At 41.1% G+C, this 22,840-nt stretch overlaps 1 protein-coding gene across 1 annotated transcript in view; it reads left to right on the top strand.

Moving 5' to 3' along the window:
* Positions 1 to 215: 215 nt before the first annotated feature.
* ME1 (malic enzyme 1) overlaps positions 216 to 22,840 on the top strand; it is a gene marked incomplete at its 3' end in the record, with an annotated part of 200,940 nt that continues 178,315 nt past the window's right edge. The window contains exon 1 of the mRNA XM_081998048.1: positions 216 to 371. Coding sequence (XP_081854174.1) covers positions 270 to 371 — 102 coding nt within the window. The 5' untranslated portion in view covers positions 216 to 269. The remainder of the gene's footprint in view (positions 372 to 22,840) is intronic.

The raw sequence follows: 22,840 nt of genomic DNA, 5'->3' as shown, positions 1-22,840 counted from the left end.
CCCCGCATCCCCGCTCCCGCTTCCCCCCTTCGCACCTGGGCGCCCGCCCGCCGGGAGTGCGCGGAGCTGCCGGTGAGTCAGCGGTGGCGCCCCGGTGACCCCCCCTCCCCGCGGCGGCGGCGACGCCTTGCCGCGGCTCTGCCCCCTCCCTCCCGGCAGGATCATCCCACCCCGCCGGGCGGTCACCTCAGCAGGAGGAGCCGCCGCTTTGCCTCCGCTCCCACAGCGACCTGACGGCAGTCAGCCTCGCCTCGCCTCGCCGCCGCGCCATGCAAGCACGGAAGGCAGCCGACAGCGCGGACGCCGGCCGGCCCCTGCAGGTCACCATGAAGAGGGGCTACGAGGTGCTCCGCGACCCCCACCTCAACAAGGTAGGGGCGGACGGGGCAGGTGCGCCGCGGCGGCCCGGGCCGCTTGGGCGCCGAGGGCAGCAGCCCCCTCTGTCGCTTCGGCCCCCCCGCCTGCGGGGGAAGGAGAAAGGGGAGCCGGGCCCGGGGCGGCGGCGGGCGGCCTCTCGCCGCCACCTGTCGCGGCGCCGGGGGAGCGCTCGGCCTGCCCCCGCGCAGCGGCCGCCGGGGCCGCCAGTGGGGCGGCGGGCCCGGGGCAGCGGTACTTCCTGCGGGCCGGGCGACGCTTCCTCTTCCTCCGGAGCGACGGGGGGCCTGCGGGCGGCACTGAGCGCCGTGCCGGACCCCGCCCTGCTAGCCTCGGCCCCGGGGCGCGGAGCCCGCCGCGGGCAGCGGCGCCATCCCCTCTGTGCCTTCGAGAGAAGGGAAGCAGCAGCCGCCGCCCGGGGAGGATGATGCTAAAAGTTACGTCGCTCTGATGCGGGTTCCCGCTGCCGTGTCTGTGTTTCCCCGGTGCCCTCCTTCTTTTCCAGCCCTCTTTCCCACGGGTGCCCCACCTTGTTTCCCGCGGGCAAGCCGGGCAGGTGGAAAAGGCATTTTATCACCATTTATGATATAACCAATGCAGTGAGCTTTTAAGAGATGCCGTAGCACAGCAAAACCTTTTTATCGCATCTCTAATTCGCTTTAAAATGGGAATTCAGCTTGATGAAATCTTCTAACCATGTTAAATGAATCTGGGGAAAAAAAAAAGCTGAGTAAGTAAGTGTTTGCACAGGTTTGATAAAGATGCAAAGTTCAGATAGTAAAATACTTTCCTGGCTTGACAGGCCCTGGATGTGCTGCCAAAATGAAAAATGGATAAAGTCAAAGGTAGATGTTAAACCATACCTAGCACGTGAAGCTTTCGTCAAGTCCTTAGCCCCAGCTTTGTTCTTGCATGTTGCCTTTAATGGTGCTCTGGCTTGTACCTCTGCATTAGAATGTATATACAGTCGTTTTACTTATTGCTGTGTTGTATAAATTGACAAAAACTATGTCTCTAGTTTTACTGGGTAGGTTGACTCATCAGTAAAAGCTCCATATATTAGTTAGATGAATAGTGCTTTTATTAGTCTTGGTGCTTGACTACAAAGTTTCCTCAGAGGTTGTCTTATGCCTGTGTGTGTAGGCCTGAGAAGGTCTCCTGAGGTCAGGTGAAAGGGAAAGTAACCAAAATATAAAACTCCCAAGAAGAAACTAAGGAGAGGCTGTTTTGCTTGGGATTGCTTTTAAGCAGCTGCGGTATTAATGGAAAAAAGTCTGATTCAGAATAACCAGGAAAGCCAACCCAACAAAAAACCCACCTTGGTTTAAGGAGTAAAATGAGGCTTATTCTAAAATGCATTGAATAATGTGCAGTCAGAGGCAAAGCAGGCTCATTGCTACCTTTCCCCCCCCCAAACATCATACATCTTGCCTCTGAACAGCTTACCTGGAGACGAGGTGCTGAAGAGGAAGGGTCTTGCTTGATTTCCTGGCTTAGGCTTTATTCTTCCCTTCCCCCTCAGCCGTGGTATAACACATAAGTACTGTACAGCAGAGAAGCAGGAAAAAGTAGTTGTTCATTACCAGCCACATCTACCCAGCTAAAGCAGAGTTTGGTGTTAGAAAGGTCAGCTGAAAAATCCTGTCTTTATACTTCTGAGGAGAGTCTGGTCCTGGTCTGGTGAAGAATGGGTAAGCCAGTTTTCTGACTGAGACAGGTTATTTTTGGTGGATGTTGATGTATTACACCCTAAAATATATATATATATATATATACAAACACATACATGTGCACACATATATATCTTTTATTGCCAAATATATATATATGTGGGCAATCAAATATGTTGAGGACTGCCAACATGGTTGCCAGTCTTATAGCTTGTGGCCTGCCTGCGTGCATACAAGCTGGTGCTCCTGGTTCACTTTCTATTGCCAAGGCTGTTAAACAAGCAGCAGATTGCACAGAATTCAATTTGAAGTAGATAAAATATCTCCTTTAATGATTCTAAAGTACAGGGATTGTTTGCAGTTCTGCAGAATTGCCAGAACTTTCTGCTATCTCCTGGGCCCCATCTAAGACCTGCAATTCCTTGGTATCAGCACTTTCTTTTGGATACGGTGCCAGTTTTAATAGTCCTATTTGCATATACTTGGCAAAAGTAGACTCTAAGTACTGGGTAGTGGTATCTAGCAGTGACTTGTAGAAAAATCAGACAAATGGTGTTTTCAGGATCTCTTAGCCAAGACAGCTGTCCTGTCAAGCAGGTAAAGCTGAAGTATGCTGCAATATGTGGAAGCTTGGGGCTTGCGTCCTCAAATAATTTTCTAGACAGGTTGAAAGGAAAATTTTACAATATATACTTGGTCATCTTTAAAAACAGATGTAAGAAGAAATAAGGATCTAGATTTTATTTTTTTTTTAAATACCTATCTCCATCTAGTGCCCCACTTATCCAGCAATAAAGCTGGATTTCTGCATACTCGGTGCATACATCACTTTTTATACTTAGCCTTGATGGATGATGAGAGGTGAGAGAAGGGGCTGTGGGAATGCCAGGGTAAACACCCAGATTTCTTCTTTTCCACTTGCTCTCTACTTCTACCTTCTGGATGGCAAAATTTCCAGAACATACTAAGCGCTGAAGTATGTTGAAGCCGTAGGCAATGTTGTTCTTAAATCTTTTATGTTTTACTTTGTAAGTAATTCACAAACATGTACAAACTTCACTGAGGAAAAGTACAATAAAAATGTTTGGTAGTTTTGTGTTGCGTTTTTTTTTTTTTTCCCCATGCTGGGGCATTTTGCCTACCTATGAAACCATTGGTGCTTCTACAAGGTCACTGAGTGGTTTGCGCCATCTCAGCAGCAGTGATGCATCAAAAATCATGAGGAACAGCGGATCGTAACACACTGAGTTTAATTACTTGAGGACATGTGTCCAAGTCTCTGGACAATAATCACGATTCAGTTTATTGTCTGAGATTTTAGGTCCGTAGTGTTTAAAAATGTATTTAGAACCTTCTTAGTAATTGTCTTATTTTTCCCCTCAGGCAGCTAAACACATTGTAAATAGCAATTACAAGGAAAACAAACACAGTTTCACTTCTTTTCACTGAAATAGATTGCATTAGAAACCTTTGGCTGGAAGTTGCTCTTTAAGCTGATGAGTTACAGAAGTGTGAAAGTAATTTGCTCTACTCCTACTATAAATCTCATTTATGCTTTAATCAATGTACGAGTTTGCGATTTTAAAGCACACAAATAATTTAACACTAAACTTTGATCTCATCTTTAATTTTTTTACCTTTTAATATTCTTAAAGCAAATCATAGTTTCCCATAAGCTGCTTATTTTCAGGATCCTAATGTGAAGATACGCAAACATGTATTTCAATATCAAACTTTTCCAATAGCCTGTATTAGTTGCCAAGTCTAAACACTTCCCTGATTCAGAAACTTTGCTATTGGAGCAGTGCTTTCCTTCCAGGCTGCTTTTGTATTTTTGCAGAGCGGTTCTGTGAGCAGGAAATAGGTGATTCTAATAATCTAACTGCTGGAGGGTTCTCTCCCCTCCCCAGCTGCTTAGTTTTAACTCATCTCCCCTGCCTGACTGCTGTCATCATTGCTGAATGTAGAGCGGTTGTAAACTGTTGGGCGCCCTCTTTTTTTCTTTCCCCTTATTCCAGTTGCACTAAAGCACTGGAGAATTTCAGAACAGACTGTCTGCTGGGGCTGCTGAATATCTGAGAGCTCCCAATCTCAATCCCACCTGCAATAGCATTGATGTTTTATCCTTACCACCTCCTTTATGTGATGCCCCTGGATCTCAGTAGGTTCTCAACTAAGCAGTGACATTAGTTGTTGGCTGGAGTTGGCTGCCAGTCCATTGACTCAGTATGAGATTTACTGTACAAGAACCATACTGGAACAGACCAAAGGTCCATTTATCCCAATATCTTATTTCTGACAGTGGCCCGACTGGATCCCTCAGGAGGAGTTAAAGAGCGAAGGGTGCCACTAGTGATACTTTTTCAGAATAATCAATTCCAGGCTGTTTATTAGGGGGTTATTAAGATATGAATGCTTGTCTTTCCTATCAGATTACATATTATGTGTACTAGTTTACTGAAAAACAATTGTAAACTTTTTTTTTTTTTTTAAATTAAAGTGAAATTGTTATCTGAGCTAGAGAGAAGCATGGACTTCCCATTTTGCCCCTATGTTTCAAACCATGGGAGGACAATGCTTGTGAAATACTATACAAAATTAAAATATTTTGTTCTGCATACAGCTAGTTGCTTCACTAAAATCAAATTTGCTTTTGAGAAAGTATAATCCTGTGATTGGTGTGGGTGACATATAAAAAAGGTGTTACGACTTTGATATTTGTTGGTGACCCTGTAGCAGGCCTCAGAAAACCCAGACCTCAGTAAAAAATCAAAAGCATTGCAGTGAGATTTTCTTTATCTGATGTATAAAAGAGAAGAAACATTTAAGAAGCTCCTTGGAATAAATCTATTCGTTTATCAAATACCAAGCAGCAGAAGTTTTTTTTTTTTTTTCCTTCCATTGGTAGTATTCATATTTACACATCTTAAACTTCTGGGTCCTCTGGAGTGGCCACTGCTCACTGAGTGTTGCTTTTGCCTTAGACAAGCCTTTGCTTTTGCCAACATCCTGTTGCTGTAGATAGATATTCTGGGAAGAAAAGTGGTGAAGCTGTGGATGGAGGAGGAAAATACTGCTTAAAATTGCATATTAAAAGTATCTATATTCATTTGTAAAATAGGTTTTCTGCAGGTTACTTGATATTGCAAGGGATGATTTCATATTAAGTGGTGGTAGGTATGATAGCTATGATAGCATCTTTTAGATTGGAAGATGGTCAGCTCCATGTGAAAGTAAAGGTATAATTTGCGGAAATTTTGGGGGGCTTAGTTGCTGATCACTCTCACTGTCTTTTACCTCTTTTCTCTTACAAACTTTTTGCCCTTTACCACTTTTTAGTTTTTAACAGTAGTATTTCCTGGTTCTTATCCTCATCACAGAATCATAGAATCACAGAATCATTAAGGTTGGAAAAGAGGTTTAAGATCATCAAGTCCAACCGTCAAAGCAACACCACCATGCCCACTAAACCGTGTCCCAAAGTGCCATGTCTACACATTTTTTGAATACTTCCAGTGATGGTGACTCCACCACCTCCCTGGGCAGCCTGTTCCAATGCCTGACCACTCTCTCAGTAAAGAAATTCTTCTTAATATGCAGTGTAAACCTCCCCTGGTGCAACTTGAGGCCATTTCCTCTCGTCCTATCACTGGTTACTTGGGAAAAGAGGCCAACACCCTTGTCACCACAACCCCCTTTCAGGTAGTTGGAGAGAGTGATAAGGTCTCCCCTCAGCCTCCTCTTCTCCAGACTGAACAACCCCAGTTCCTTCAACCTCTCCTCATAAGACTTGTGCTCCAGACCCCTCATGAGTTTTGTTGCCCTTCTCTGGACATGCTCCAGCACCTCAGCATCCTTTTTCTAGTGAGGGGCCCAACACTGAACACAGGATTTGAGGTGCAGCCTCACCAGTGCCAAGTACAGGGGCACGATCACTTCCCTACTCCTGCTGGCCACACTGTTTCTGATACAGGCCAGGACGCTGTTGGACTTCTTGGCCAACATCAAATCACTTAGCAGAGCAGTTCTGATCTTGATAGGGATAAGACCATGCTATTTTTCTGGTCTTTGACAAGAGTAAATGGTGTAGTGGTTGTGCTAGCACAAAAAGCAAATCAATCTGGTCCTTGTCTGAAATATTTTAGGGTGAACTTGTATTGATTTTGCCTCCGTGTTTGGCAAGCATTGCATTTTTGATCTATTACTGCGGTCTGGTTTCTGTTCTGTGGAATGGCAACCTAAAAGAGGAGGTTCTTCAAGTGTGAGGTTGGTTCATAACAGAGCTGTCTGCTCTTTAACAATTAGGATCGTAAGTTGAAGACTGGCAGAACTGCAGCTACCTTGTACGCTCGGGTTTTGGGCAAGGGTGTGAGTTCAGTGGTGGCATGCTGGTGGGTGCCGTAGGACTGGGTGAACAGGTTCTCACACTGCCAGTGTATTCGTGAAATCACCTTCCTGAGATGTGAGGGTGAAGTTGTGATATGCAGGGTGTTTTTTGTATGAGTGCTTTTATTTACAGTATGTGTGAAGGGGCTTTAAAAATTAATTCCATGCTTTTTTCCACCTTTCTTACTTTGAGGCAGGTTTCTCCTTCATACTATTAATCAGAGAATTATAGAATTTGGTTTGGAAGGGACCTTGAAGATCATCTAGTTCCAACCCCCCTGCCATGGGCAGGGACACCTTCCACTAGACCATGTTGCTCAAAGCCCCATCCCACCTGGCGTTGAACACTTCCAGGGATGGGGCATCCACAGCTTCTCTGGGCAACATGTTTCATTGCCTCACCATGCTCATAGTGAAGAATTTTTTCCTTGTATCTAATCTAAATCTACCCTCTTTCAGTTTGAAGCCATTACCCCTTGTCCTATCACTACATGCCTGTGTAAAAAGTCCCTCTCCAGCTTTCTTGTACTGAAAGGCTGCTATGAGGTCTTCCTGGGAGCGTTCACTTCTCCAGGCTGAACAACCCCAACTCTCTCAGCCTGACTTCATAGGAGACATTTCATAATAAGGAAAAAAGTGTTGGGAAAAGCACAAAGTATTTTAATCAGATTATTTTACCACAGTCTTCTATTTTATGTATACAGCTTGCAGCATTCATTGCCTCCTACTACTTTGTTCCTAACTTAGTAGGTAAGTTGCTGCAGTTGGTGTTATTTTTTTTTCTTCCTGTTGGCCTCCCGCTCTTTGCTTGCAGTTATGAAAAAGAGTGCTGAGACAGCGAGTTAGGAACAAAGTTCTGTGACTTGAATTAAAAGCAAATAAAATGAAGGAGAAGTTGTTATGTAGTAAGCTATATAGGAGTAATAGCAACTGAATAGTAGCATGAGTTGTCACAAGAAGCTGAAACCTAAAATTGTTTTGCTGTGAAGCTGTTTCAGGCATTAAAAACACTTTTCAGTTGTGTAATTTTCTTGTGAACACAAACAAAGTTGACCTTTTTTCTTTAGACTGAGGAATCCTACGCCCACTGATTATAAATGCTACTTGAATAGAAACATTAATCCTGGCACAGAGCACCTTGCAAACAGGATTTGTGTATTTAGAAGGGGTTAAATGTTCTTTTCTACACTAGGTTTTATAGAGATGCTGGCCACAGAATTTGGGTGTTGGTTTTTTAATCTTATTGATGGGTGCTGACAATAAGTAGGATAAGAGCTCGCTGAGAAATTGGTAAAATAAACTGCAGGGAATATTTGTGCATTCTGCAGAAAGCATATCTCAGAGTACAGAAGTTCTTGTTTTGCATTCTTTGCTTTATTTATCCAGTTCTGCTGAATCAGTCTCTTGTGTTGAGCTGTCTCTGACAGAGACAGAAGTTGCGGCCGTAGCAGGCACAAGCTTCTCTCCCTGGGCCGTGCTTCCCTTTCTGAGGGGAGGAGGAAGTAAAATATGTGTGACAGCAATGTTTCTTATTAACCTGTGACCCCAAGTTAAAATGTGCCATCTTTGCTTTGTCATGCTTTTCCCTGTCCTTCCTTGGGTGCTCAGGTGAGCTGTGTACTTGGTGCATGACTTGCTCCTGGCTGCTGTAGCCCAGGCTCGCAGGGGCTGATGCGGGGTTTCATGCCGAAGGTCTCATTGCTTCAGTCTCTGATGGTTAAGTGGCCCACTGCCGTTGTGCTAAATACGTTACTGACGGAGGTCTGAAATAGAGTATTAATACCCATCAATTAGGCTTTTCCAGTTTATATTAGAGAATTTTACAACGGAGCAGCTGTTTGGAAGAAGTGTCAAAAGCATCATTTGCTGGAGGACGTGATTCTGAGATTTCAGCCACAGTAGCAAGTGGTTTGTGCTCTCTGCAAATCTGAAGAGCTCTTGTAAGGCGTCCTTTGGGCTCCCTGGCTGAACCACATGTGTGGTGGTTGCCTGAGAGCTCTGTGGCCCATTGTGGCTGGAAGAGTAATGTGGCAAGGGGGGAAAAGAACAGAAATAAGAAAATTGTTGGGTTTGTGTGCCTGTGTAATGAGATGCGAAGGGTAGTCTGTTCACTCCCACGTACCTGAAAGAAAGAAAGAAGAAATTGTCTTCTGTGAGCATTAGTAGGAGTGGGTCATTTAACATGTGCTGAAACCTCTAGTGGGTTTTGTGGGTGTTTTTTCTTTCGTTGTTGTTGGTTTTTTCCCTTTAATCATAATGTTGGATGCGGTGGGATGCTTTGAAAAAAAAAAGGGCAGACCAATTCCATTTGCTGTGCATGGGTGTAGTGTCAGGAAGGACCTGCTACCTGTCAAGAGCTGGCTGGGGAGTAATGGGTGTCCGTTCATCTTTATGCGCTCATCGTCTTCATTCAGCACAGAGTTAAGCCTGTCCCTCTGAGACAGGTACCTGTGGACTTCTGACCCAGAGGTGCACTTACATGCCTATCAACAAGGCTTTAGTGCATGGAACTGAATTTGAAGAATTGTGTGTATTTTTCTTTGCATGATTGCTGTGGTATCACAGTAGCACTGAGATGTTTCAAGCATCAATTAATTAGCTCGTAAATGGGTATAAATTAAGGATCCCTTAGATTTCATGAATAGTGCTGTATTTGATGATGCTGGTATACACACATGATCTTCTGTGAAAAAGATAGTAATTTATGAACTTACTTAAAAAAGACTTCTCCAGTGAAGTCACTGAAGCCATCGTTGGAGGAAGACTTAGTCTTACAGTTTCTGAGCATAAGGGATCATCTGTCTTCAGCAGGAGGTTTTGTGATGTCCAAAGCTATCGTATAACTAGGAAAAGCACCAGTTTTGGGAACACACCCTGCAGCCATCCACAGATGTATCTTCTGAGAAGTGAGTGCAGAGGCTAGAGGCTATGTCTCTACTAGCACAAACCAGATGTTGTTACACCTGGTGCTGTGTGCATGCGCTGGCCGGTGAGGTGCCGCGTCGCCAGGGCTCTGGCCAGTGCTTCTAGGCCTCTTCATCTTCTCTCAGTGCTTCTGACTCTCTTGCTTGCCATGATTAAAAACAGTAGTACAGTTTGATAGTAGTAGGCCATTGGTAAAGCTTTGTTTGGAGGGGCTTTCTTTTTATTTTGTGCCAGGGTAGTGCAGGCTTGGCCCATGACTGAGTATAGTTTTACAGTAATTATCTCCATGGTCTGCTTTGACACAATGTCAAGGAGCTAAATCTGGTATAGGAAAAAGGCAATAAAATGTTGTAGGATTACCAATTTGTAATATATGGTAGCGAAATTCTTGTACAGCAATCAAAGCTACAGACAAACTTGAAACAATAGGCATGTGTCTGCAAAACTGTGATAGATGGGACTTGGAGTAGAATGCCTAACGAACAAGCAGAAGTAGCAAGACTATGCATTAACTTGTCAGAGATTGGGCAAAGGCTTTGGTGCTTCCAGTATTTTACCTGACATCGGAATTAAAATTTAAAGATGTTGAAGGTTTCCAGTCAGCAGATGTAAGGCAGAGGATATTTGGCTTGACGCTGGAATAGTCTACCCTATTATTGATGGAGAAGGGTATCCTGCATAGTCAGCAACACTACTTCCTAGCAGGACTTGCAGACATGAGAAATCTACCTTATCCAATTGGTATATTAAGACATCATGTTTATTGTGGGTTTCCTATTCTCAGTAATTATGTATTGACTTGTGGTTCTGAAATTGCGACTGTGCAAGCTCTCTGTGGAACATGCTGTATGTCTGTTCATCTTTAAAAAAAAAAATCAAAGTCATGGCTGAAGTCAAGCAATGTAGGAGAAACCATCTAATAGTTAACTTTAAGAAAGTGTCACAATACAGTTGAATTGTTTTTGTTAATATTCACCCTGTGTAGCCCTCATAGATTGAACTTTTATGTCGGTCACTTTTCTTTGCCTTCCCCTTTTTCCCTCTCAATACCATTTTTATAAATAGCATTATACTTTTAATTGAGCAGTAAATGGTTGCTGTGTCAAGCATGTTGAAAGTGTATTTTAGGAATACTTCAATTTTTTTTTTTTTTCACAGCCAATAGCAGAATAATGATACACTTTCAGAGAGGTAAGAAAATTGGTGTGTAGTTATTACATATTGGCTTCTCATTTTGACTAATTTTCATGATTTCATGATATGAAACAAGATAGTAAGAATTTTAAGACTGCCTAAAAGGATTGTCAGGGTTGTGCACATTACTGACACCTCCAGGAGCCAGGACTGCTATGACACACAACCGTGAGGAATCTATATTGGACCACAAATAAGTTCATGGCTGTTATGAGGACGATAAATTCATGTAGGGTGATATTAGAGAAGGACTAACGAACTGATTCTGATAGTGGTTTTAGTAGTGTAAGCTGAGAGTAAATTAATGGTAGAGGGATGCAAGAGGGGAAACTGCTGGAAAACGGGAATGAAATTAGCATGGGTCCATTAATTCCTTAAAAAACCCCCAACCTTGTCACCTGGAGAGTTTGAGCTCCTTTAACCTCCACAGACTTTTAAAAATTGATTCCTATCAGCCCATTTAGAAGAAAACTGAAGTATTTGTTCCGTGTGCAAGATAAATGTTTCTAGTTAGTTCAACGTTTCTGAGACTATAGTCTAATTTTACCTAAAATTATTAATATTACATTATCTCATTTTTTGATTGAGTAATTAAGATGACTTTAAACAGTCCAAATCTTTTAAGTGATTTCAGTGAAAAAGATGCTGTGGAGAAAGCTAAATGTGTTTCTGTTAAACAAAGATCTCCAAATTAATTTCATATTAGAATTATTTTAGGCATATTCCTCAGCATAGTTTTTTTTAGGAGTTAATTAAAAAAAGCTGAATTGCATGCATAAGAAGACAAGTTTTAGTCTTATCAAAGCTTAAGCTTTGCTAATATAATTTGTTGCATAATTCAGGAAGCAAAAATCCTGACTTAGAAGAAGGAGGTCACAGGGCTCCCTGGAGGCAGTTCTTGCAGGCAGTGAGAACTTACTGTTGAAATCAGTGTCTGTGGTTTACTTGGATACTGTTAGTGCCTATTCCTGTGTGAAACACAATACGCTGTGCAGGACTTGAGGTTGTTTACAATGTAGAGGAAGCAGAGGAAGTGCAGAGTAAACACTTTACATCTACATAAAGAAGACATAACTTAGAACTGAGGGGGGAAAAAAAAGCATCATTATTCTTTTACTCTTTGAATACCTGTGGCTTTCAGCCAAAGCTGTAGAAATATCTCAGGATGTATTCGTCTCATAAGATTTCAGAAAGCAAACTGATCACTGTTTTGCTCTTAAAGTATAAATGAGGCACAGAACAGCAATGCATTTTATTATTGCATGTTTATGCTTAGGTTTTCACTTAGTTTATTTTTCAAATAGCAACTGTTACCCATTTCTGGCTTAGAAAAACTTTTTTCTCTGCTAACAAGGTTTAATATTAAAGCTAAAGTCACTGTTCTGCCTCTTTCTTTCATGTATTCATAAAATAAATATCCCTACTAGTGGTTTGAGGAAGTCCAAACACCTTTGGTTCAATGTAACTTAATTTAAATAAACGCAGTCTTCAGTCTTGAGTTTGTATTTTAGATCCATCTGTCTTATTAATGGATTGTGTGTTTCTTTGGAATTGCGTGGGTGCTGTGAAGTATTAAATGATTTGGCATCCAGTTCAGATGGGTATCACAGTTTAGCTTTCTTCCTCTTGTCCCCTATGAGTGATACAGTTTTAAGTTTGCTTCAAAAGAAGAACAATAATTGTTATGCAATACATCATTCTCTTTCCCACAAAGGCAAAATTTAGCTTTCACTAATGACATTGTAAATGATTAAAAAAAAAACAAACCTTTGCCTTAAATCTGTCCTGGAGATGAGCGGTGATTATGAAATATGTTATGACATTTTTAGTAATAGTCTCTAGCTGACTTATCTGATTTCTTCCTCCAGATATCTCACTTTAGAAAGCAGATTTGTGTGTGGAGGTGTATTTACAAAAGAGGTAGTAAAGCCTCTTTACCTAAATAGTACAAAGGGGCTCAATAATTACAGGTAGAAGTCAGAATATGAGAACACTGTACTGCTAAAGTAAAATGAATAAATGAGTCTGTGAAGCACTAAGTGTTGGTTTGATTTGACTTGAATCTCTTCAAGTCCTGTATGATGTTTTTTTTTTTAGGAGGGATTGGACAGGAGCAGTGTACCTGGAGAAAGCTTTGTATTGATTGGTAGGTAGATGCCTTTTTGAAGGGATTGATGATATTCCTGCATCTTTGCTTCTTACACACATGCTACTCCACTCTGTCTTCGCTTAAGATCTGAAGAGAATACTATCTAGTTAATAAAGTTAGGTTAAAAATGTGAGGTGTTAAATTGCAGTACTTCACCAGCTGGGGGCTGATTGAAGTATATGGTTCTATAACTCTTAAAAAGGACATTCCACTTTTTTAGGATCCTTTTGCCATCGTCAAAGGTGTTAAAATTGCAATTGAGTTTCTTTAAGTAGAAGAGTAATTTAATAGCTGAAAAAACCAGTAAGATTCTTTCAAGTACAGAATATTGAACCCTAATGCTGACATGTTCAGCAGTTTTAGTCCATGCTAAATATATGGGATAAAATCCTCGTGGATTTCAAGATACTGACTATTGAAAGGTAAATTTATCTGCTGCTATTTATAGGCAAACTGAAGTTGTTATAAAATATATTTCAAACTCTTGATTTTGTACTGTAGCAGTATTTGGAGTAATTCCTTAAGGACATCAGGTTCGTGTAGCTTTGGTGTTGCCAAGGCATCAGCCATTATTAAAAGTGTGTCATGTCCTAGGAGCAAGTGCTGGGGGTGGAATGAAGACTTTTCTGCCAGGGAATTGGGATTCAGGCTCTTGGACCTTCTGCAGGAGTGTGATCTTGTAGCAGTTTGTTCCTCTGCCTGCCTGGGCTTTTCAGTCTTCCTCAGATCATACATTTTAGGTGACCGTTTGACCTTGACATCTTAATTCCCAGGCTTTCTCTGAAATTCTTACCTTGCTCTTGTCTGGACCTCAAGCGGGACAGCTGTCCTTCTGATTCCAACACAACACCATCTCTGGGATGTTTAAAGTTGCACTGATACACCCTTTCCACCTTCTTCTCGCTGGAGTCCTTGTTTTTAAAGTCTGCTGAGTGTAGATGTCATTTTACAGACTTCAGAAGCTTTCAGGCCTGGTGAAGGAGAGCTAGTTCCCCACTATGCTTCAAAGCTTTTCTTCTGCACAGGTTATTCACTGAAATTCTTAGAAAAAATTTACCAGAGTTTGTGTGTAACGAATATCTATTCATTAAGTCAGTGAACTTTGATCTGTTATTTCTGTGCATAACTCAGGTGTAACAACAAGCTTGAGGTAATAGAACTTCTAACAGAGTTCTAGACAATGAAGATATCTGCTGTTTTCCTTTAAGGCATACAAATTTGTGTCTTTAAGTCATATAGATTTTATAGTCTTAGGAGAGCATAAAAGCAGTGTGGTTTATCTTTTTTTGTGGTGTTGCTTTTTGTTAAGATGAGATTTCATGCCAAATTCTCTGAGGATGAGGCTTACCAATTGCATTGCTTTCTCTAAGTGAAGGCTGGATAAAGCCTTCCTCTTGCTCATGTGATAGGGGATTTGGCATGGCTGTCTATTTATTAGGTCATTCAAGGGTCAGGTAAAGAAATAAGGAATGGCCCTTAAAATAGCTTGGTAATTCTGAATTTTTTTTTTACTTTGTATAGAGCATACGAATTCTTTCTTCCATTTAGAACATGGCAGTGGTTGAATGAAATACATCCATTGTAGGTGAGAATAAATATATTCAGTGAGTTTGTGTAAACAGGTATCAGAAAAGGTGTCTTACTCACTGTACTGCTTTTTTCGGCATCGAAGGTGGCTTTCACCACACACCCTCAGCAGCTGCTTGAAAGAATCACTTTATCTATGCTCAGGAAAAGTAGAACATCTCACTTTGCATCTTACCAGGGGAAACATAACTGCTCCGTCTCTGTCTCATAGCTACAGGCCTTGCCTTTGCCAGAAGAGCAGAAGTGTTCCAGGTCAGGAGTCTGTGTGAAACTGGAGCCTCTGCTCTCCTGCTGGGCTGTTTGAGGTACCGAGCTCTTGCACTTCTTTGAGTACATGGATAAACTCAAAGTAGAGAATAAAAAGTGAGTGCTTCCTCCTGAGGTATAATTCTTAGGGAAAAAAAATCTGTAGGATAAAGAACCACATGCTTCATACTGAAGTTATTTCCTAAACTTCGTACTTCTATGTAGTTTATGGCAAGAAGTAATTTTCTTCTGGTTCTATAGTTACTGAGTCCTCTGAATTTATTCTGCAGTAAAGATGTAGTGGGTAAAACACAGGTAGGAAGAATAGATGACTATAGGAAAGTACAGTTTAATTGTCATAATGTTCCATTAGCAATTTAAATGGAGTGTGTGATTAATGGACACCCTTTCTGGTTTGCTTTGAGGTACACTTCACAAATCTTTAAACATGTGATTGAAGCTTTCTTTTTCATACTTCAGGGCTGTATAATGAGTATGAGCACACGCATTTTTTCCCCCCTTTAATTAGTGAGCTCTACTTCAGCAAGAGAGACAAAATATGGGGTAGATTGAGCACTGGACTGGAAACTAGGTCATGCACTTGTGGTGATTATTAAATGTTAGTCATTTAGTTTTCTCATCTGAAAAGGCAAGTAGCATTTGAGAAATTTTGAGGATGAAAACTAGCATAAAGTACTTGTTCTTGCATAATTAGTCTTTTTAGATAATGTTTTGCTATGTTGTCTTTGTATGTCTATAATCTAGTCTCTATTGACAATTTTCTTTCCTCGGTGGGGGTAATCATCTTCTAGTTTTTGCAGTAATCAATCAGCAGTCTGCTATTTCTTTTAAAATCACATCTAAGTAGACCCATGTCTAATCTGTATATTCCTGACATATTTTGTCCATGTCCTTCTACCTTTCACCGTATTGCAATTACAAGTAGAGGGGGTATTTTAGTGGATGTGCAGTCTCCTGCCTGTACAGTTTCCTAGACCCATGAAAATCCATTAGACAGGACTGCAAATTGTGACCAGTGCTCAATGCTGGGGGGAAAAGGAAAATGTGAATAGGCAGGAAGAAATCATCCATCTGTGTAGCTAAAACCTGCTCCTGGCTTCAGGCCATGCTGTGCCACATGCAGATTAGTTCCAATTAGATGAAGTGGTAGCTGACCCTTGGCTGCCTCCTCTAAGCTTCCTAGTCCTGGGCAGCGTTGGAAAGAGTTGCATCCATTCTAGCTGAGTGGGGAGAAGAGGTGAGAAAGTGTTTGGTATTTATCAGCTGAATGTCTGAGGAAGCTCAGGTCAATACTTCCTGAAAGAAAAGGTATTTCAACCTTCAGCTAACCACTACTTGGTAGTTTTTAAGTCTCTGAAACTTCATTTCTTCAAGAAGCTAGAATTCATGTCTCCATGTCTTAAGTTCATACAATGATGTGAATGAAGGCTGACTTTCTTAAGGGTATATTTAGCTATCTGAAGACTTTACTAGCTATTGTATAAGCAAATTTGAAATAAACTCTTTTCCCACACTTAGGATTCTAATGTTGATTCCCAAGAGAAAATGTCTTGCACAGAAAATGTCTAAAGGCTGAATAAAACTCCTGCCATACCTTGTGTAGTGGAGCTGACTATTGCCCTCAAATATATACTTTTTAAATTTTTCTTTTCTTTTCTTAGGTATGCTAAAAACAATGCACATGTATGTCCCCTAAACAGAAGGAGCTGCATACATTTTCTTTACATATGAATTGTTATGACATTCTGTAGTGTAAAGACCTAGCAAAATACGATTTTCTTTGAAAGATAACTCGATGAAGGTTTAACAGTTAGCAAAATGAATCAATTTTCATGTCAAAATATTGAATTATATCTTAATCCTCCCATATTTTGTAATAATTTGTTACTTCAGAATAGATTCCTGTTTTCTATTAGGAGATTTCAGCAGTGATCAGAAAGCCTACAAGATGAATTAATATCTGTGAACCTAATCCTGAAAATACTTAATTATATAAGTAGCTGCAGAAAGGTAATGCTTGTCTGGCCGTGCTCCAAATTGCCAGCAGTGCAACTCTCAAAGTGTACAATGATAAGCATTTTTTGGCCCTGAAAATGCTTACATGCATCTATTTACTTAAATACATAGAAATAATCTTTCAGATACTATGGGGAGACGTGGCACATGCATAAAAGCCCCATTTATTTTGTACTGGCTTCTTTCTTACGCTTCATTACTTCACACAGGCGAAGTTGCTATGTGGAGAACAGAGCAATAGTGCAGTAGTCAGACATACAGCAGTAGAAAACTGAAGCTGGATCTATTATGGTGAATCTGCCCTGTGTTCTGTGAATCTGTTATCCACAGCATATCTTACTACTACTACTACTACTAGTACTACTACTGCTACTACTACAACACCCCTGTGAATCTCATTTTTGTGCTGCGGGTGTTGGAATCCAAGTACTAGCACCGTGAGAAATCCAGCTTGGGTTGAAAGTGGTATGACTTGAACAGGAATTTTCCCTACCTGTCCTGTCCTTTCTTCAGTTGACAATGTATATTGTTACAGGCAAATGAATTTCTGTTTGCAGCATTAAATACATGTTTGCAGGAGCAGAACCTGTTCTGGCTAGAAACTCTTCTTTTGAGTCATAGCGTGAAGACAGCCTCAGCCTCTCTAGATCATTATGCTGCTATTCCACTCTCTGCTTTGAAATGGGTAGCTAAAGGAAAATGCAAGTTAACGACTGAGGGGTTTTGTCAGATGCGTCATATGGGACTGAAGTATTCAAAGTAATCACAACAGCATGTCCTGGGTTTTAAAAGAATACCTTCTAAACAAAATTACTCCCCCTCCTGTAGTTTTCCATGCTAAGGACCTTGCAAAGAGAGTATTTTTATAAGCCTGTTCCACGACTTAACCTATTCAATTTACTCTGTGCTCTGACATTTTATCTGTCTAATATGTTTTGTCAAAATATGTTAGTTTAATTTTGGGGAACATTTGTTTTTTGTATATGTTTATTTCACTGCAGTTGGCCTATCTCAATAAGCCTTTCCAATACTTTGGCCTGGATTCAGCTGGCTTACACAGATGTGTGAAGCCAATGTGAGTGTGTATTTGGTTTTTTTCCCCTGTCTGAGTCAGAGTAGCATCAGCATCAGCAACAATAAATAATAAGAAACAATTGAAATCAAAGTACCTGGCATTCCTCACCATGAAGTTATTTATTTCCAGTGTCTGGTGCTAAAAACTTCAGTCCTTCTTGAAATGATCCTTTTTTCCTAAAACTATGAAGATCACTGTCTGAATGCTACTTAGTAGAAGGAGCTTGTAATATCAGCACGGGGAATGTGAGTGAAATATTACTATAAAGCTATAGGGTAATTTCTGTTGGAAGAGACATCAGGAGGTCTCTAGGCCAACCTCCTACTCAAAGCAGGGTTGGATAGAGAGTGAGAACAGGTTGGATAGAGAGTGAGAACAGGTTGCTCAGGGCTGTATCCTGTCGGGTTTTGAAAACCTCTAAGGATGGAGACCATACAGCTTCTTTGAGCAACCTGTGTATGTGTTTGACTGTGCTTGTGGGGAAATTTTTTTTTCCTTACATCTGAGAGAGAGGTAAGTCTGAGTGTCTCTTTTTTCATCTTTTTCATCTCTTTTTCTATGTTAAACCATAAACATCTTATGCCTGTTGTCTCTTGCCCTCCTGCTGTGTACTGCTGTGGAGAGCCTGGCTCTCTCTTCTTGATAGACTCATAGTGCCAGAAGGCTGCTTAGGTTAGGTCCCCACAAAGCCTTATCTTCTCCAGGTTGAACAAGCTTGGTTTCCTAATAAGGGATGTGCTTCAGCCCCAGGTCATCTTGGTAGTCCTTTACTGAACTTGCTCCAGTTTATTGGTGTCTTTCTTGTATTGGGGACCCAAAATTGGACTCTATCATAGATGCAGGATAATGAATGCCAAATAAAGCAATATGATCATTCCCCTCAATCTGTGCTCCTGTTAGTGTGCTATGCTGCTGCTAATACAGTCCAGGGTGCTGTTGGTTGCCTTTGTTGCCTGTGCATACTGGTGGCTTCTGGTCAGCTTGCTGTCCACCGGGTCCTTTTTGACAGACCTGTTCATCCTCAGCCAGTCTGTTGCCAGCCTGAATCATTGCAGCCTTGCATTGTTTCTTTTCCAGGTTGCAACACTTCGCATTTGTCCTTGTTGAATTTCATACTGTTCTTGTCAGCCTGTTCTTCCAGGCTATGTTCCTTTGGATGGCAGCCCTGCTCTTGAGTGTATCAAGGGTTGCCCCTATTTGGTGTCATCTGCAAACCTGATGAGGGTACACTCCACTGCCTTCTCCAGGTCATTGATAAAGATGCTAAACAGGACAGGTCCCATTACAGACTCCTGCAACACTCCACTTGTTACTTGCCTACGCGTGGAATATAACCCATTAACTGTTTCCTTCTGAGCCCCATGATCCAACAAGAGTTTTTTACTCAGCTGGTTGTCCACCCATCTAGACTGTAATATGCCAACTTGGGTACAAGGGTTTTTTGGGAGCCAGTTTTGAAAGCCCTCCTTAAGGTGAGATAAATGACATCTCTCTCCCCTTGTCCATAAATCCAGCCATTTTACCATAGGAGGCAACCAGGTTGATCAGGGATGATTTACCCTTGGCTTAAGTCCAGTCTATAATGTCCTGCTTGTCTTCCTCAATCCTCTTAGGATCTTGAACAGTACTAGTCCGTGGTCACTTCACCCAAGGCTGGCATTGTTTATTGTATCCCCAGTCAGGTCTTATCTCTGAAGAGCTGATCCAGCTCTGCATCACCTCTGGCTGGCTGACCAAGTAATATCTCCTGTATTATCCCTGACACTCTCCAGTAATCTCCTGGATTATTTGTGTCCTGTCACAATGCTCTTTCAGCAGAGGTTTAGGAGATTAAAGTCTACTTTAAGAACAGGGGCCTGCAGTCTGGGGACTCACATTGTAGATACTCAAAGAACAAGGACAGATTGTCAGCCTGATACTTGGTTACTGTTGTTGATATCTACTGCAGTCAGAGATTTCAGTTATTTAGCTAAACAGTTATATTCTCCCTATATATATAGCAGGAGGAGGAAGAAATATCTGCATACACATAGCACATGTGCATGACTCTCTGTCAAACTCATAAATTCTGTTGAATACAAGTCTCTTGACAATGTCGTACAAGTTTTGGAATACTATAATAAAAGAGAAGTTGTTGTGTCTCTGGTTCCTCTGCTGCTATCTGTGCAATTTTCAAAGAGCTATCAACACTTCTGTAAAGGAAATACAGTGCAACTAGGGCAGCTTTTTGAGAAGCTGGGAAGTATTTATTCAGGGAAACCCAAGTGTTTCAGGGGAAGGGTCTAGCAGAACCCTGTAGTTCACATCCCATCCTGCTCTCTCTGGCATGAGAGAAGGCTGCCTGGGGCTCTTTCTAAAGCAAAATGGTTAATATTAATTTCAAGGAATTCTCCTAATAACTACTAAGTGGACAATCCCATCATCACTAAAGGAATGTAATTCTCAGGTTGAAAACCTTCTGGCTGGGTCAACAGAACAAATCAGCTGTGATGATTCCACCCCCCTTCCCCCAGTACCCCAGCTGTTTTCACTTTCCTCAGCTCATTTAGATCTCTCGGAGGTTTTGATGCATGGAAATTAAACAGCAAGCCACAGTCCAAGTGTGCTGCAGAGGAGACATATAAATGAAAGGTTTGAAAAGCCTCTATACCAACTGCTTCAAGCTGTCATCTGCTCCAGTTGAGTGAGTTGTTTAAGTAGGTCCTACTTCTGTTATTAAATAAGCTCATATGAAAGCTAGCAAAGGCAACTTGAAACTACTGGCTAGCTACCTCCAGATAGGTTGCTGTAGTTGAGAGTTCAAGTGAGGTAGAAAAGATGGACTGTCTTGCTGTCATAACTATTTCTCTCACCTGGAAAAGAGGACAATTCATATTCATCTTGCTAAATTTCTATCTCTGATTTTTGGAATCTTTTGTTCTCCTTTTTTTCCTGTCCATTTTCAGTTGTCAGCTGTTCCCATGCTAGTTATCTTTCTGTTGTGGTTGTTTTAAAGTTGTTTTGCAACCTTTGAAGCTCATTTGGATTCACAGTGCTTTGTCGATGCCCTAATAATAGCCTGGAAACTGAGACCCAGAATCACAGAATAATTTACGTTGGAAGGCACCCCTGGAGCTTATCTGGTCCAGCTTTTTGCTCAAAGCAGGAGCAACTTCAAAATGCTGCGATGTGTGTGAATGGAATAAAACCAGATCAAATGGAGTCTGGTGGATCTATAGCTTATAGGAAATGGGGATGCCTATGTGGTTTCAGAATCATGTTCCTGAGAAAAGCTTACCCAGTTGCACTGAAACCTTTCTGAATGTGACATCTACTTCAAAGCAGGTTTAAAGGACTTCCATGGATTTGACCAGCTAACTGACCACATTCCTTGTTGTGGTCTTAGCCTGCTCAAACAGGCTGGAGCTCTAGAGCCTTAGTCATCTCTGCAACTGTTGAAGAAACACATGTCCTGGAACTACACTAGCTATGGAGCTTACAAGAGATAAGAATAAACCATAAAGTTTGGCTACCGACAGAGAAGACACATTGGGGCTGCACTTGACCTAATCAATCATAATGGAGTAGAAATAGCACAAAACATCTTGATGACTCAGAATCTCCACTGACCAGGAACCTCTTTTTGGGGAGAAAGCCAAAATCTGCTGCTGTTTCTCCTCTTGGAATTACAGGCTGGTTTTTTTTTCAATTTGCAGTTGTTCTGAGTCATGTGTAATTCTTTATGACTGCACAATTTAGAATAATTTAATCATATTATTCTTGCTTATGTTAATGTGTCAATGGAAATATAACAAGTACACTAGAAAAAAGAATGTGATGTTTTTCTCTTCCGTATTCTGTTGAAGAGAAAAACAGAGCGCTTGCAGTACCCCATGTTCATGTTAGAATAGTTTCCATACCAATCTCTTATATCTTAATTAAAGTAACGTGCTTACATATATAGATTTGCAAACTGTATGTAAGTAGTAAACACTCTGCCCTTTATGGCCTGTGTTTTCAATAGCAAATAGTGTTGATCTGTAGACCAGATGGCCACAGTATACAGTGTCAAGGATTCTTTCCAGGAGAGTGAGGCTTGGAGCTATTTAAAAAATTATTTTAAATTTTTTGGGGACATGGATTTTTTTTTTAAATTTTTTTTTAGTTTTTTGATCTGGATTTTTTGTGGGTTTTTTTTTTTTTTTTGCTTGTTTGTTTCTTTGGTAGGGAGCAGGAGATATGGGGTATTTTATTTTTTTTTACTTTTACACTAACTGTAATCTGATCCTGTGTGCTGAATGCCTGCTTACAGCTCAGGCACATTCAGTGGACTCCTGGAACATATCTTCTGATTACTTTTTATCCAAAAAGAATTCACTTCAAGTGCTCTGAGACTGTTCCATAATATGAGCCAAATACAGTGAGTGATGACAATCAGGACACTTGATTCAAAAGCCTGCATCACATTCAAACAAAAAAAACCTTAATGTGTGTGTACCTAATATATATCATTAAGAAATAAGGGATTCAAAACCTTTAATTGTCTGGCTTTAAGCACTTCTATAGGTGCTTTTAGTGCAGTAAAAATGTTTCATAGGGTGTTTTAAATGTATATAGATGTATGCTGTGCTTTAAATCCATGCAAGAGAAGACAGTAGCCTTTATGAGAATTTCACTTGCTTATCAGACCCAATATATGAAGTTGCTGGGGCTCAAAGTTAGTGCTGATTTACTGGCATTCTTTTTCCACTTGAGCAACCATCCTTCTCATAACAAAGAAATGAGAGAATTTCACCTATAAATAAATAAGAACAGTGAGATTAGACATGTACCAAAATGCAGGCAGCACTTTCCTAGGAGTGTCCTGACATTTCCCTGCTCTGAAGTGCGTATTCAGGTAGAAATATATTATTTATATAATGTAGCAGTGAAAGAGTGAAAAAAATGACTTGTAGACCAGCCTGTGTGTAACATGCTTTTGTGTCTGTCCACTTAATACGTAGAAATAGCCTGGGGAAAACCTTCTCGGTTGGGAGCAGTGCTTACCCTGTCTGTGCGGATACAAAGACAGGGTCTAGTTCTCAAGAGCCACCAAAAAGTTTTGCGCTGCGAGTCAGACTGATGAAGATACTTACACTGCGCTGAATTTACCTAATGTTCTAAAGATTAAGTGTGGTTCAATGCATAGTTACATTGAATCCTGAAGATCTAGAACTG

The sequence above is a fragment of the Phaethon aethereus genome, assembly GCF_964289735.1.
Source record: "Phaethon aethereus genome assembly, chromosome: 3".
NCBI lineage: Eukaryota > Metazoa > Chordata > Aves > Phaethontiformes > Phaethontidae > Phaethon > Phaethon aethereus.
The sequence above is the reverse complement of the archived record's forward strand: the minus strand, read 5'-3'. Positions and strand labels throughout refer to the sequence as shown.